General features: G+C 38.0%; 1 protein-coding gene across 1 annotated transcript in view; it reads right to left on the bottom strand.

The window, feature by feature from the left end:
• TRIP4 (thyroid hormone receptor interactor 4) overlaps positions 1 to 16,245 on the bottom strand; it is a 78,520-nt gene that overhangs the window by 52,203 nt on the left and 10,072 nt on the right. The window contains exons 4-6 of the mRNA XM_024128862.3: positions 6,600 to 6,812; positions 4,672 to 4,750; positions 1,299 to 1,428 (exon numbers count right to left, since the gene is read on the bottom strand). Coding sequence (XP_023984630.1) covers positions 1,299 to 1,428; positions 4,672 to 4,750; positions 6,600 to 6,812 — 422 coding nt within the window. The remainder of the gene's footprint in view (positions 1 to 1,298; positions 1,429 to 4,671; positions 4,751 to 6,599; positions 6,813 to 16,245) is intronic.

Raw genomic sequence — 16,245 nt, 5'->3', positions numbered from 1 at the left:
CATCCCTACCCCAACCCTATCCCCAGTCCCTCATTTAACATATTTACAAGGGCCAAGTTCCAAGATATGACAATCAGGCCTATTTCTAAGATCATACCCACAAAGAAATTAAGAACTAGAAGGAATCTTGATGATCCAACTCTCTCCTTCTACAGATAATAAACCTGGGCCTCAAAGAAGTTAAGTGACTACTACAAAATCATAAATCAGTCTCAAGTGCATAATTAATAATTAGTATGATATATTCAGGCATAGGGAAATACTGAAATCAGATTCAGATTTCATTTTTTCAGGACTCAGGTGGAATTATAAAAGTTTTAAAGTAGACTGAGAGTGGTCCTATACACACACCTACATAATGAAATTGGTGCCCTTAGAAACTCACCAACATAAGGGCAACAACGCCAATAAGGAGAGACCCTTTTCCAGTTTCTGTTTATCAAAAAATGTACTCTATTTCTAATGATAAGTTTCACTGAGTAAGGATAAAAGTGATATTTAAGGATGAAGAGCAAATATTAGTTACAAACCTTGTGATGGGCTTACTTAACGAAGAGCTTTCAAAGTATATCTCATGTATTCACAGCAAATGATTTGAAAGTAGTAGGTGTGTCTAACCAAAGGATTATAATGCTAGGAATAGACATATTCAGTTACCACAGTAAGAGATTCAGGTCTTTCTAAGGATTCTCACATGGCCACTTGAGAAGTGAGCATATAAGTCCTATATAAACATTCTTTACCACTAATTGGTCTTCAATACATATTTTGTCCAAAAGAAGAAAAAAATGAAAGAGAAAAAAATAAAAAACAGAACTAACAAATCCATAAATCTGTCTCCTAAAGAGAGGTGAGTGGGCTCAATGACAAAAGTGTAGGAGTGTAAAACTCAATTTAGGGACATTACTGAATCAGAAAACAAATTTAGTGTCAAAGGAAAAAGGGAGGGTAAATCATGTCTTCCCATGAGGTGGTGTTAACACTCTCCCAGAGACAGTTTCTTATGGAGTATCCAGAGGCCCCCCAACAGTTTTCACATGGTAGGCACTCTAACATATGCTGACCGAATAAACGGATGGTTTCAAGTGAAACAAGTGGGGAACTGCAGGGTAGGATCCTCTCGGTGGGAGCCTATCTTATTCAGACATGATTCAAAAACAAGCTGTAGACCTCCTCCACAGAGCATCTGGCTCTTCTTTTGTTGTAAACACTTTCATAGTCCACCCTAAGAAGGTATCAAGTGCCAAAATAATGGACTACTATATTTCTTAGCATTTTTTATTCTAACCACATCATACCTAGTTCTGTCAAACTCTAACAGTTTGTCTTTATGCTTGATAGCCTTATCCAGACCAGATTTAAATCGCAATTCTTGATGAGGAAGAAGGTCCTTGGTAGAGATGTCCACTTTTCCAGAATTCTCTGTCCCTGAAATTGAATAAGGAAATCAAATGGTGTCAGTGAATCATAACAATTAGTTGTATCTCTGTGCAGCAAAGAACAAAATATCAGTAGATCTGGCTCTGCCCCTAATGACTGACAGCCTTCATTTCAATGGAAAACAAACAGGTACACAGGCCAGGCTTTACTTGTCAGGCATCAAGCAGCGCTTGACACAAAATACATTCTCAATAAATGTTAAGGATCCACTTCTTCCCTTATGGAAATGTGGATCACTAAGGGTAACAAACTGTTTAACAACACATATAAAAATGTCTTATAAGAAAAACTTTATTGAGTAGGGCTAAATATCACCTTTAAACATAATTTTATATATCAAAGCTAAAAACTAAATAATAAAAGGAAAAAAGAGAAGAAATTGCAGAGAGGGACAGAAATGAATAACGAGAACTTAGCAGATGCTAAGGCACTTCATATGTACTATATTACTTAACTCTCACAATAACCCTGTAAGACAGTTTATATTATCTTTGTTTTACAGATAAAGAAACTGAAATTCAGAGACATTAGTAAATTTACTGAGTTCATTAAGTCAGAAATTAAAAGGTAGAAACAAAATCTAAAGTTAGGTCTGTCTGGACTTCCCTGGTGGTGCAGTGGTTAAGAATCCACCTGCCAATTCAGGGGACACAGGTTTGAGCCCTGGTCCGGGAAGATCCCACATGCTGCGGAGCAACTAAGTCCAGGCACCACAACTACTGAGCCTGCACTCTAGAGCCCGCGAGCCACAACTACTGAGCCCACGTGCCACAACTATTGAAGCCCGCACACCTGGAGCCCACACTCCGCAACAAGAGAAGCCACCACAATGAGAAGCCAGCGCACTGCAACGAAGAGTAGCCCCCACTCGTCACAACTAGAGAAAGCCCACATGTGGCAACAAAGACCCAATGCAGCCAAAAATAAATAAATCAATAAATAAATTTAAAATAAAAGAAAATAAAATAAAGTTAGGTCTGTCTAACTCTAAAGCCCACATTCATTCCTCGGCCCATGTGTTATCTTCCTTTGTGACAACATACCATAAATCTATATATCCCAGAAAAGACAGCCATAAATTATGATAGAACCAAGATCTAAAATGTGTTAGGAAAACAACTAAGCGATAATGAAGGCTGACCTTTCTCTTTACCTAAAACTCTAGGCCTATTTAAAGTGCTAAAAAAAAAAAAAAAGTCCTGTCAAATCTTTCTTTTAAAATTAAAAACAAAGAGAGATTGATTCTTGTGTTCTGAATATAAAAAAAGCACTGAGAACTACCTTTTCTCATAATAATGACCCTAGAAAAATCCAAATGGAAAAAATATGGAGACATGTTCTACCTCATTAATAATAATAATAATAAATTACAACTATAAAAATAAAATAACATTTAATGTCAAAACCCAACAGTGACAGGTTTTGGGGTAAAATACTAATATTGTTGTAGACTAGTACAATATTTTGGTAAAGTAATATGGCAAATACATCTTAAGTGTCAAAAATGATAATATTCTTTGACTCAGTAATCCCATTCCTAGGAATTTATCCCAAGGAAATAAATCAAAAATATAATATTAACAAAGTTGACCACTTGTGGTATTATTTATAATTTGGAAAGAGTCAAAATATCCAGTAATGAGGAAATAGATAATCAATTTTAATAAATAAATTTAATGACTATTTTTAAGCACTAAAAATTACAGGGGCTTCCCTGGTGGGGCAGTGGTTGAGGGTCTGCCTGCCAATGCAGGGGACACGGGTTCGAGCCCTGGTCTGGGAGGGTCCCACATGCCACGGAGCGACTGGGCCTATGAGCCACAACTACTGGGCCTGCGCGTCTGGAGCCTGTGCTCTGCAACAAGAGAGGCCGCGATGGTGAGAGGCCCGCACACGGAGATGAAGAGTGGCCACCTCTCGCCGCAACTGGAGAAAGCCCTGGCGCAGAAACGAGGACCCAACACAGCCAAAAATAAAAATAAATAAATAAATAAATAAATAAGCCAAGCATTTGAAGCCCTTTAAAAAAAATAAATAAAAATTAAAATTACAAATATGAAGAATATATGGTAACATAAACAATAATTATAAAACATTAGTTAAAAAAGGAAAAACATAAAATTCTATATACACTATGATTACTACTTCATAATACCAACCAATCTATCTATATTTAAAAAACAACTATGAATTAAAGCAGGAACAAAATATTTGCACAAATGGAAAGTAATGAGTATATTGTTTTCCCTTTAAAAATGTCCTTAACTATTTTTGTCATGCTTTTTTTTTTTTTTTTTTTTTTTTTTTTGTGGTACACAGGCCTCTCACTGTTGTGGCCTCTCCCGTTGCGGAGCACAGGCTCCGGACGCACAGGCTCAGTGGCCACGGCTCACGGGCCCAGTCGCTCCATGGCATGTGGGATCCTCCCGGACCGGGGCACGAACCCGTGTCCCCTGCATTGGCAGGCGGATTCTCAACCGCTGTGCCACCAGGGAAGCCCTGTAATGCTTTTTTCAACTATAAAAAACTTTGAAGAGTTGCAAAAAAAGTAGAGTTCCTGGATACCTTTCATTCATCTTTCCTTAATGTTAGTATCTTACCTCACATAACCATAGTACAATTATCAAAAGTAAGAAATTAACAATAGTACAATACCATTAACTATACTACAGACTTTATTTGGATTTCAACTTTTTTTCCACTAATATTATTTTTCTGTTTAGGGATCCGATTCAAGATCCTACAATACAATTAGTTGTAGTGTCTCTTTAGTCTCCTCCAAACCGTGACGATTCTTCAGTCTTTCCTTGTCTTTCATGATCTAGCACATCTCCAATTCTTAAACTTTCATCCAATAATTTTAGCATCTATTGGTGGATCTTGCCTGTAGCAATTACTATCAATACTACTGTGGTGTTGAGATGGTGATTTTCTGTTACCATAATTCCTTCACTTTATTAATTGGAATTCTATAAGAGCAGTTCCTTCTCTCCCATTTATTAATTTATTCAGTTACTTCATGACATTAATTTTATTCTTTGGGTTATAATCCAATAGTATTATTATCAGTTTTTTTGCTCAATGTTAGGTGGTTTTAATAAGAACTTAAAAAAAAATAAACGAGTAAATAAACTGCACGTTACATACCAGGATACAAGTAAGAGAAACAATCACAGATACAACAAAATGTATCCATAACTACAGTGACCCAATTAGAAGACTGCTGCCTACCTGACATGAGCTTCTTCAGCAGTTTCTGGCTCTTGTTTGAGTCACGCTGTAAAATATCCTGTTCTTCACGAGTACATACCTATAAAGTAATAAGAGTAAGACACATGATCCAATAGTTAAATGATAGTGTTTGCTTGATATACTTAAAAAGTAACCTCAAATTACACATTAGATATGGCAATAAAATAGACTGTCAGTGTTTTTTAATCCAGACAAATATACCAAAAAAACACTAGCCAACTGAGTTTTGCCCTAGTCTCTTTCCATTTCCCCCTTCTTTTATGAACCATACAAAAAACTGATACCACTACAAGTGTCCCTGAATGACAGTTAAAAAAAAAATCTAACCTACTTTCAAAAGATAAAGATTTGCCACCACTGAGAATATTGAAAAAATATACAAGACCTTTTTTTTATAGCCTTCCAGTTCTAATCGTGAAATCCAAGTCTTACAAGAGAATTGCTAAGCAAGTGTCTTATTTATTTATTTATTTATTTTTGGTTGCACCATGCGGCATGCAGGATCTTAGCTCCCCGACCAGGGATTGAACCCATGCCCCTTGCAATGGCAGCAGGGAGTCTTAACCACTGGACAGCCAGGGAAGTCCCACAAGTGTCTTATTAAAGAGAGCCAGAAAAAGAAGCAGTGAAAACTAGTCTAGCTTTTATATGTATTTTGCTTCTTTGCCTTCAAACATTACCTGCTTATAAAGTAATAAACACATTAAGCAAAGAAAAAGTTCTGTTTATTATAAAAGAAGTGTAAGAAGGGAGGTTACTTAAAAGCAGAAGGGGTCACTTAAAAACAATTTCATATTAAGTTTATGAAACTGCAAGACCTCAAGGCCAATCTGCTTTACATTACTCTGTTTCTTGAATTCAAAGGATCCAAGGGACCTAACAGAAAACACTCTACTTGCTAGCAGTTGCCTGAGTGGCACACAGCAGCTGTAGGGTGTTTCTCTAGAGAAAAGCCCCATATGGGAGGACATTTGCTGCTGTTTTATGAACATTTTTGATGTTAGATACTACATTTTTCAGGTCATCCATTGTCTATCAGCTTATTATCTGAGTATATTAAAAAATTAAAGGCCCCACCAGAGAAGGGAAAACAAAGCAACACAAAATGTATACCTTCACCAATACCAAATGCCATTGCTTCTGCCAGTCAGCTCAACTGGCAGAATAAGCCTTCCAGACAACTCACTAGGGTGTTTGTAACAGAGTCATTACAACTCCACTTTTAAGGTCACTTACTCAGATAATGAGGAGCTATAAAAAGGAGGTGTTTGGGCTTCCCTGGTGGCGCAGTGGTTGAGAGTCCGCCTGCTGATGCAGGGGACACGGGTTCGTGCCCCGGTCCGGGAAGATCCCACATGCCGCAGAGCGGTTAGGCCCGTGAGCCATGGCCGCTGAGCCTGCGCGTCCGGAGCCTGTGCCCCGCAACGGGAGAGGCCACAACAGTGAGAGGCCCGCGTACCACAAAAAAAAAGGAGGTGTTCTGTTAAAAGAAGCTATAGACTTGAGGATTACATCACAGTGGCTCTGTAACCCTAGGAATATGAGCCACATCTGAAGACTGACAAAAATTTTTGACATTTCAGGTTCTAAAGTTTTCTTGAATTGAACTTAATCTGACACAAGACTTGGATCCCTCAACAAGGTATGTTCTCAAAACCTTCTCACAAATAGGCCTCAGTTCTAGGATATCAACTTGGGTTTTTGACTAAAGTTCCTGCTACAAGAATTTACTGGTGGCACAACAATGTAAATCAACTATACTTCAATAAAAAAAAAAAATTAAAAAAAAAAGAATTTACTGGACACCTTAGGGAAGAAATTTACTAAGAAAAAGAGAAATTACTAGGGGTGTGAATGTCCCTATGTATAAAACTGAAGAGTAGTAAAATAGGAAAGAAACAATTTACCAGAGTACCACAGAATAAGCAGGGGCCAGAACCCTCTTGTTCACAGACAATACGCCCACAGATCAGACAGTTATTGATCAGCTTGTGCTTCTGGCCCAGGCAATCACAAGTGTGGCGACCAGGGATCAGGACTGCAAGCTTGTCCTGTCCCTCTTTTGTATATAAACTGACAAACTTCGTCTTCTTCTTTAAGGAGCTACTGTTCTCTTGTGCCTGATCGTACAAAGATATCAGAAATAACATCAAATAATTAATGACAATGAAAACAGTCAAGAGAGAAAAACCTCAGTTCTGTTCAATAATAACTTATACCCTACCCAGCAACCATGAAAGAAGGAAGTAGGAGAAATACAAATGAGTTATAATCAAGGGTCTAAGTAAAGATCATGCCCTAGAAAAACTAGCTAATATACTCTGCTTTTTCTGCTAGTAGCTGTCAGCCCTGTATTATAGCTAGTGGAAGGGACATGTAGCAATAAAAGCTGTTTCTGTGACATATTTAGGTATAGCTAAATTGGAGATCATAGAAAACAAAAATGCCTCTAAAAGCAGATGATATTCACAGATCTGGAAATAAGAACAATCAGTAAAGTAAGAAAAATCTATAAAAAATTGACTCAATAAGAAAAAGACAGATAACACAGTGGAAAAATGGGCAAAGGCCCTAAACACGAACTTCATAAAAGAAGATATCCAAACAGCCAACAGACACATGAAAAGGTGCTCAACTTCATCAGTCATCAAGATAATACAAAATAAAACCACAGTGTAATACCACTGTGCACCAACCAGAATAACTAAATTGAAAAGACAGAAAATACAGAGTGTTGGCAAGGATACAGAACAATTAGAACTCTCACACACCATTCGTGGGAGTGTAAACTGGTACCTACTAAAGCTGAGCATATGTATATCCTGTGACCCAACAATTCACCTCTTGGACACACACTCAACAGAAATGAGTAAATATGTTCAACAAAAGACATATACAAGAACATTCACTGCAGCATTAGAATTGGAAAACTACCCAAATGTTCAACAGAAGATTGAATATTCACTTAACAGAATCCTATATAGCAATGAGATAAACCATGTGACACAAGAGTATATAATATTTAACTCCATTTATACAAAGTTCATAAGCAGGCAAAACTAATCTATGATGTTCAAAGTCAAAATGGTGTTTTCCCTTGGGAGGGTTATCATTGTGAGGTACATGGGAGTTTTTTAGAGGAATGGTAATGTTTTATTTCTGGCTATACTGGTATGGTCAGTTTGTGAAAATTCATTTATTCACTTCTGTATGTATGTTATGAAATAAAAACTTTAAAAAGAGAACTATACCAGCCTCTGCCTTAGTCCATTCTGGCTGCTGTAACAAAATATCAGACTAGGTAGCTTATAAACAACAGAAACTTATTTCTTATAGCTCTGGAGGCTGAAAGTCCAGGTTCAGGGTACAAGCATGGTTGGGCAAGGGCCCTCTTCCAGGTCACAGAAATTACTTCTTTTAGGTCACTGTGTTGTACGTGGCAAAAGGGGCTAGGGACTGTGAGGTCTCTTTTATAAGAGCACTAACCCCATTCATGAGGACTCCACCCCCATGACATAAGAACCTCCCAAAGGCTCCACTTCCTAATTCACACTGGGCATTAGCATTTTAAGGAATTCTGAGTGGTACACAAACATTCAGACCACAGCAGCTTTTGACACTTAAGGTGCATAGATGCCTCTCCTCTGGTGTAGTCCTACTTTCCCTTTAAATTGAGTTTCTCAATCATTTCCAGAGACTGAAGTTTCAAAGAAAAATCTCAGGAGTCCTAGTGGATAGGAGAGTTATAACAATGAAGGTAAAAATTCTTTGGTTACTATAAAGAGAGGTAACACGCCCTAATGTCCAAAGCCAAATTTTGAGATATACAGACAGTATCAAATAAGTCAACGTAGGTAAATGTTAAAATCTAAGACAAGTGCTAAGGATGTTATCTAATTCTAGCAGGTTGCCATTTTTCAAACTGGTCAATTATACCTTTGCTCTCAGGGATGTCTGTGAGGGGAAGACTAAAATCTCTAAACAGAAACTTCTATTTCACTCCCTTTAAAGTATCCAGTTACATTAAAATAACACATTTGAGGGATTGAGGGCTATGCTTTGATTAGGTCTTTTATCCATAACAGGCAGCAAGTATTTCTTGAGAAGGAGGAAAGACAGAGTAATAGAGGAGAGAAGGGGAGAACAGGGCAAGCCAGAAAATTCATAACATATCACTCCTCTGCCTAAAACCATTCAGAGGGGTCGGGAGGAGGGGTTAAATAATTAAAAAACAAAAAACAAAACCACTCACTGGCTTCCCATTGTGCTTAAAATTTAATCCAAGCTACTTATAATGACCTATAAAGCCTTACATATGGCCCTCAGGTGCTCTCTAGCCTCACCTACACATCATTATTCCCCTGTCCACTATGCTCCAGCCACACAGGGCTTTTGAAACTTCTGAGAACACTTTTCTCCATCACCCCTTTGCACTTGTTATTCCCTCTTTCTGCATTGTTCCCAGCCCATCTCTCTACATACTGGTTCCTTTGCAGTGTTCAGGTCTTAGCTGTAATTTCACTCCCTCAGAAAGGCTTTCCCTGAATACCCTACCTACGTTAGCTCCCAGCCTTCCAATAACTGCCTATCACACTGCCCTTTTAATTTCTTTCATATTAGTTTTCACAATATATAATTACTTAAAAAAATTTCTTTGACTATCTTTTCTACCTCTCCTCTGAACCACTAAAATGTAAACTCTAGGAGGGCAAGAAACCTTAATGAGTCTTGTTTATTGCTATATCTCAAATGCCTACATCAGCTCTTGACACACAACAGACACACAATAAAAACTTCTGAATAACCAAATGAATTGCCTGAGAAAACTGAAGACAGATTTAAGATTTACCTACATGTCCAAAAATGGAACTGGACATACAGTTTGACCATCATTTTTCATGGTTCCAGATCTTCAAATTCGCCTACTTGCTAATATTTATTTGTAACCCCCAAATCAATACTCCAGGTGCTTTCACAGGCATTCATGGACACGCACAGAATGGCAAAACATTTGAGTCACTAAATGCACACATTTCCAGCAAAGGTTGAGCAATGCAGTGATCTGCCTTCTTGCTTCAGCTCTCATACTGTAAACAAGAATCCTAAGTCTATTTAGTGCCATTTCTTTGCATTTCTGTGCTTTTTGTTGGCAATCTCACCATTTAATATGGCCCCCATGCATAATAGGAAGTGGTATCTAATGTTCCTAAGCACAAGAGGCTGTACCTTATATGGAAAATAGGTATATTACATGAAAGGATGCTCAATATAGTTAATTATCAGAGAAATGCAAATTAAAACCACAATGAGATATCACCTCGCACCTCTCAGAATGGCTATCATGAAAAAGACCACAAATTACAAATGTTGGTGAAAATGTGGAAAAAAGGGAACCCTCATACACTGCTGGTGAGAATGTTGACTCGGTATAGTCACTGTGGAAAACAGTATGGAGGGGCTTCCCTGGTGGCGCAGTGGTTAAGAATCCACCTGCCAATGCAGGGGGCATGGGTTCGAGCCCTGGTCCAGGAAGATCCCACATGCCACGGAGCAACTAAGCCCGCGGTGGCGCAGTGGTTGAGAGTCCGCCTGCCGATGCAGGGGACACGGGTTCGTGCCCCGGTCTGGGAAGATCTCACATGCCACGGAGTGGCTGGGCCTGTGAGCCATGGCCACTGAGCTTGCGCATCCGGAGCCTGTGCTCCGCAAAGGGAGAGGCCACAACAGTGAGAGGCCCGCGTACCGCAAAAAAAAAAAAAAAAAATAGAAGATCTGAATAGACATTTTATAAAGAAGACATACAGATGGCCAACAAGCACAAGAAAAGATCCTCAACATCAGTAATCATCAGGGAAATTCAAAACCACAATAAGATATCACCTCACACCCATTAGAATGGTTATCATCAAAAAAGTAAGAAATAACAAGTCTTGGTGAGGATGTAGATATAAGGGAACCCTTATACACTGCTGGTGGGAATGTAAATTGGTGCAACCACTGTGGAAAACAGTATGGTAATTTCTCAAAAAACTAAAAATAGAACTACCATATGACCCAGCAATTCCATTCCCGGGTATATATCCAAAAAAAAATGAAAACACTAATTTGAAAAGATACATATACCCAATGTTCATATCAACATTATTTACAATTGCCAAGATACGGAAGTAACCTAAGTGTCCATCAACAGATAAATGGATAAAGATGTGGTATATATACACAATGGAATATTATTCAGTCAAAAAAGAATGAAAAATTGCTATTTGCAACAACATGGATGGACTTGAAGGGTATTATGCTAAGTGAAATAAGTCAGACAGAGAAAAACAAATACTGTATGATATCATTTATATGTGAAATCTAAAAAATAAACCAGTGAATATAACAAAATAGAAACAGACTCACAGATATATAGAGAATAAAAGATGGGGTAGAGGATTAAGAGGTACAAACTATTATGTATAAAATAAATAAGTTAAAAGGATACATTGTACAACACAGAGAAGATAGTCAATATTTTATAATAACTATATGTGGAATGTAAACTTTAAAAATTGTGAATCACCAGGAATTCCCTGGCAGTCCAATGGTCAGGACTCCATACTTCCACTGCAGGGGGCACAAGTTAAATCCCTGGTGGGGGAATTAAGATCCTGCAAGCCCCCCAAAAATAAATAAAAATAAAAATAAATTAAAAAAATAAAATAAAAATTGTGAATCACTATGTTGTACACCTATAACATATAATATTGTACATCAACTATAATTCAATAAAAAATAATAATAAATAATAAATAATAATAATAAAAAAGAAAGGTATATTAGATAAGCTTTCTTCAGGCATGAGTTACAGTGCTATTGGCTTTGACTTCAATGTTAATGATTAACAATATATATTAAATAAAGTGTCTTTAAACAGAAACACACATAAAATGAGGTTATGTTTTGATTGGTTGATGGAAATGTGATCAGAGGCTCTCAGAAACCTAACCCTGTATTTCCCCTAGAAACAATGGTTCTGTATACACCGCGGCTTTAAAAAGAAATGAGCAGGCTTCCCTAGTGGTGCAGTGGTTAAGAATCCACCTGCCAATGCAGGGGACACGGGTTCAAGCCCTGGTCCAGGAAGATCCCACATGCTGCGGAGCAACTAAGCCCGTGCACCACAACTGCTGAGCCTGCGCTCTAGAGTCCACAAGCCACAACTACTGAGCCTGTGTACCACAACTACTGAAGCCCGCGCACCTAGAGCCTGTGCCCCACAGCAAGGGAAGCCATTGCAATGAGAAGCCCGTGCACCGCAGTGAAGAGTAGCCCCTGCTCCCTGCAACTAGAGAAAGCCCACGCACAGCAACGAAGACTCAATGCAGCCAAAAATAAATAAATTTATTTAAAAAAAAAAAAAAGAAATGAGCTGCATGATGTCCCACCAAAGGAGGGAACAATAATTTATTTAATCTGTCTCTTACTGCTAAAAAATCAGGTCAGTTCATATTTTCAATATTATAAATAACATTATACAGAACATACATTTTTTGTGTGCATTTCTGATTACTTTGTTAGATATTTAAGTCATATTAATAAGTCAGAAGTATATTAACATTTCCACAGTTCTTGATATATGCTGCCAAACTGCCCCCAGAAAGCTTAAACCAATTTACATTGCCACCAGTAGTGTATAGGAGGTTCCTGTTTTAATACAACTTCATCATCACTGTACTTGTTTTTAAAACCTTTGAGGGACTTCCCTGGCAGTCCAATGGTTAAGACTCCAAGCTTCCACTGCAGGGGGCGCAGGTTCAATCCCTGGTCCAGGAACTAAAATCCCGCACGCTGCATGGCATGGCCAAAAAAATTTTTTTTAATAAAATCTTGGGCTTCCCTGGTGGCGCAGTGGTTGAGAGTCCGCCTGCCAATGCAGGGGACACAGGTTCGTGCCCCGGTCCAGGAAGATCCCACATGCCGCAGAGCCTGCGCGTCCAGAGCCTGTGCTCCGCAACGGGTGAGGCCACGACAGTGAGAGGCCCGCGTACCGCAAAAAAATAAAAAAATAAATAAATGTAGAACTACCATATGACCCAGCAATTCCATTCCCGGGTATATATCCAAAAAAAAATGAAAACACTAATTTGAAAAGATACATATACCCAATGTTCATATCAACATTATTTACAATTGCCAAGATACGGAAGTAACCTAAGTGTCCATCAACAGATAAATGGATAAAGATGTGGTATATATACACAATGGAATATTATTCAGTCAAAAAAGAATGAAAAATTGCTATTTGCAACAACATGGATGGACTTGAAGGGTATTATGCTAAGTGAAATAAGTCAGACAGAGAAAAACAAATACTGTATGATATCATTTATATGTGAAATCTAAAAAATAAACCAGTGAATATAACAAAATAGAAACAGACTCTTAGACACGAAACAACCTAGGGGTTATCAGAAGGGAGAGGTATAGGTGGAAGGGCAAAGTAGGGGAATGGGTGAAGTGGTACAATCTACTAAGTAGAAAATAAATGATACAAAGCTCTTACTCTATGTAACGTACAGTACAGTGAATATAATAAATATTTTATAGTAACTGGAGTATAATCTATACAAATATTTAATTACTATTTTGTATACCTGAAACTAATTAACAGTGTAAATCAACTATACTTCAATATAAAAATAAAATAAAATGGTACAGCCATTTTGGAAAACAGTTTGTCTATTAGTTTGAAAACTAAACATATGAGGTTGAGCATCTATTCATGTGCCTGTTGGCCATCTGCATTTCCTCTTTGGAAAAATGTCTATTCAGCTTTTCTGCCCACTTTTAATAAGGTTGCTTTTTTGTTTTTTGTGTTTTGTTTGTTTTTTTTTTTTTTTTGCGGTATGCGGGCCTCTCACTGTTGTGGCCTCTCCCATTGCAGAGCATAGGCTCCAGACGCGCAGGCTCAGCGGCCATGGTTCATGGGCCTAGGCGCTCCGCGGCATGTGGGATCTTCCCAGACCAGGGCACGAACCCGTGTCCCCTGCATTGGCAGGTGGATTCTCAACCACTGCGCCACCAGGGAAGCTCCAAGGTTGTTTGTTTTTTTGATGTTGAGTTGTATGAGTTTATTATATATTATATGTTGTATTAATGCCTTATCTGTCATATCATTTGCAAATATATTCTACCATTCTGTAGGTTGTCTTTTCATTGGTTTTCTTTGCTGTGCAAAAGTTCTTAAGTTTAATTAGAGGCCATTTGTTTATTTTTGCTTTTGTTTCCTTTGCTTTAGGAGACAGATCCAAAAATATATTGCTACGATTTATTTCGATGAGCATTCCACCTATGTTTTCCTCTAGTTTTATATTAACCGGTCTTACATTTAGATCTTTAATCCATTTTGAGTTTCTTTTTGTATATAGTGTTAGAGAATGTTCTAATTTCATTCTTTTAGATGTAGCTGTCCAGTTTTCCCAGCACAACTTATTGAAGAGACTGCCTTTATCCTTGCCTACTTTATTGTAGATTAGTTGACCATAAGTGTGTGGGTATATTTCTCGGCTCTCTATTCTGCTCCATTGATCTAAGTGTCTGTTTTTGTGCCAGCACTATACTATTTTGATTACTGTAGCTTTGTATTATGGAAATTCAAATTAAAGTCACAATGAGATATCACCTCACACTGATCAGAATGACTGTCATCAAAAAGAACACAAATAACAAATTTTGGTGAGTATGTGGAGAAAAGTGAACCCTCATACACTGTTGGTGGGGATATAAATTGGTGCAGACACTGTGGTAAACCGTATGGAAGTTTCTCAATAAACTAAAAATACCACTCTCTCACATGGACATATATACACTACCAAATGTAAAATAGATAGCTAGTGGGAATCCCTGGTGGCGCAGTGGTTGAGAATCCGCCTGCCGATGCAGGGGACGCGGGTTCGTGCCCCGGTCCGGGAAGATTCCACATGCCACAGAGCGGCTGGGCCTGTGAGCCATGGCTGCTGAGCCTGCGCGTCCGGAGCCTGTGCTCCGCAACGGGTGAGGCCACGACAGTGAGAGGCCCGCGTACCGCAAAAAAATAAAAAAATAAATAAATAAATAAATAAAATCTTAGACAATTTGATATGCCATATCTCAGGGATAATGTGTATTTATTTGATTACTAGTAAAGTAACCAACCATCCTTGTTTGCCCAGGACTTAGGGGAAATCTCAGAATACAGGACTTTTCAGTGCTAAAACCAGGAGAGTCCAGGCAATTGGGGTGACAAACTGGACTCCTTAATTACTAGTAAGGATAAACATTTTTAATGTTTATTGGTCATTTGTGTTTTTTCTTTTGCTTGTGATAGTCTTTGCTCATTTTATTCCAATTAATAAAAGGCTTAAGACTATTTTTTTTAAGTTCACATTATTTTGGAAACCCTTTTCCATGTTTTTGTTTTTGGTTTTTTTTTTTTTATGGTACGTTATTATGCTAAGTGAAATAAGTCAGACAGAGAAAAACAAATACTGTATGATATCATTTATATGTGAAATCTAAAAAATAAACCAGTGAATATAACAAAATAGAAACAGACTCACAGATATATAGAGAATAAAAGATGGGGTAGAGGATTAAGAGGTACAAACTATTATGTATAAAATAAATAAGTTAAAAGGATACATTGTACAACACAGAGAAGATAGTCAATATTTTATAATAACTATATGTGGAATGTAAACTTTAAAAATTGTGAATCACCAGGAATTCCCTGGCAGTCCAATGGTCAGGACTCCATACTTCCACTGCAGGGGGCACAAGTTAAATCCCTGGTGGGGGAATTAAGATCCTGCAAGCCCCCCAAAAATAAATAAAAATAAAAATAAATTAAAAAAATAAAATAAAAATTGTGAATCACTATGTTGTACACCTATAACATATAATATTGTACATCAACTATAATTCAATAAAAAATAATAATAAATAATAAATAATAATAATAAAAAAGAAAGGTATATTAGATAAGCTTTCTTCAGGCATGAGTTACAGTGCTATTGGCTTTGACTTCAATGTTAATGATTAACAATATATATTAAATAAAGTGTCTTTAAACAGAAACACACATAAAATGAGGTTATGTTTTGATTGGTTGATGGAAATGTGATCAGAGGCTCTCAGAAACCTAACCCTGTATTTCCCCTAGAAACAATGGTTCTGTATACACCGCGGCTTTAAAAAGAAATGAGCAGGCTTCCCTAGTGGTGCAGTGGTTAAGAATCCACCTGCCAATGCAGGGGACACGGGTTCAAGCCCTGGTCCAGGAAGATCCCACATGCTGCGGAGCAACTAAGCCCGTGCACCACAACTGCTGAGCCTGCGCTCTAGAGTCCACAAGCCACAACTACTGAGCCTGTGTACCACAACTACTGAAGCCCGCGCACCTAGAGCCTGTGCCCCACAGCAAGGGAAGCCATTGCAATGAGAAGCCCGTGCACCGCAGTGAAGAGTAGCCCCTGCTCCCTGCAACTAGAGAAAGCCCACGCACAGCAACGAAGACTCAATGCAGCCAAA

Source organism: Physeter macrocephalus, chromosome 11, assembly GCF_002837175.3.
Source record: "Physeter macrocephalus isolate SW-GA chromosome 11, ASM283717v5, whole genome shotgun sequence".
Lineage (NCBI taxonomy): Eukaryota > Metazoa > Chordata > Mammalia > Artiodactyla > Physeteridae > Physeter > Physeter macrocephalus.
Note: the sequence above shows the minus strand (reverse complement) of the source record. Positions and strands in the feature narration are given on the sequence as shown.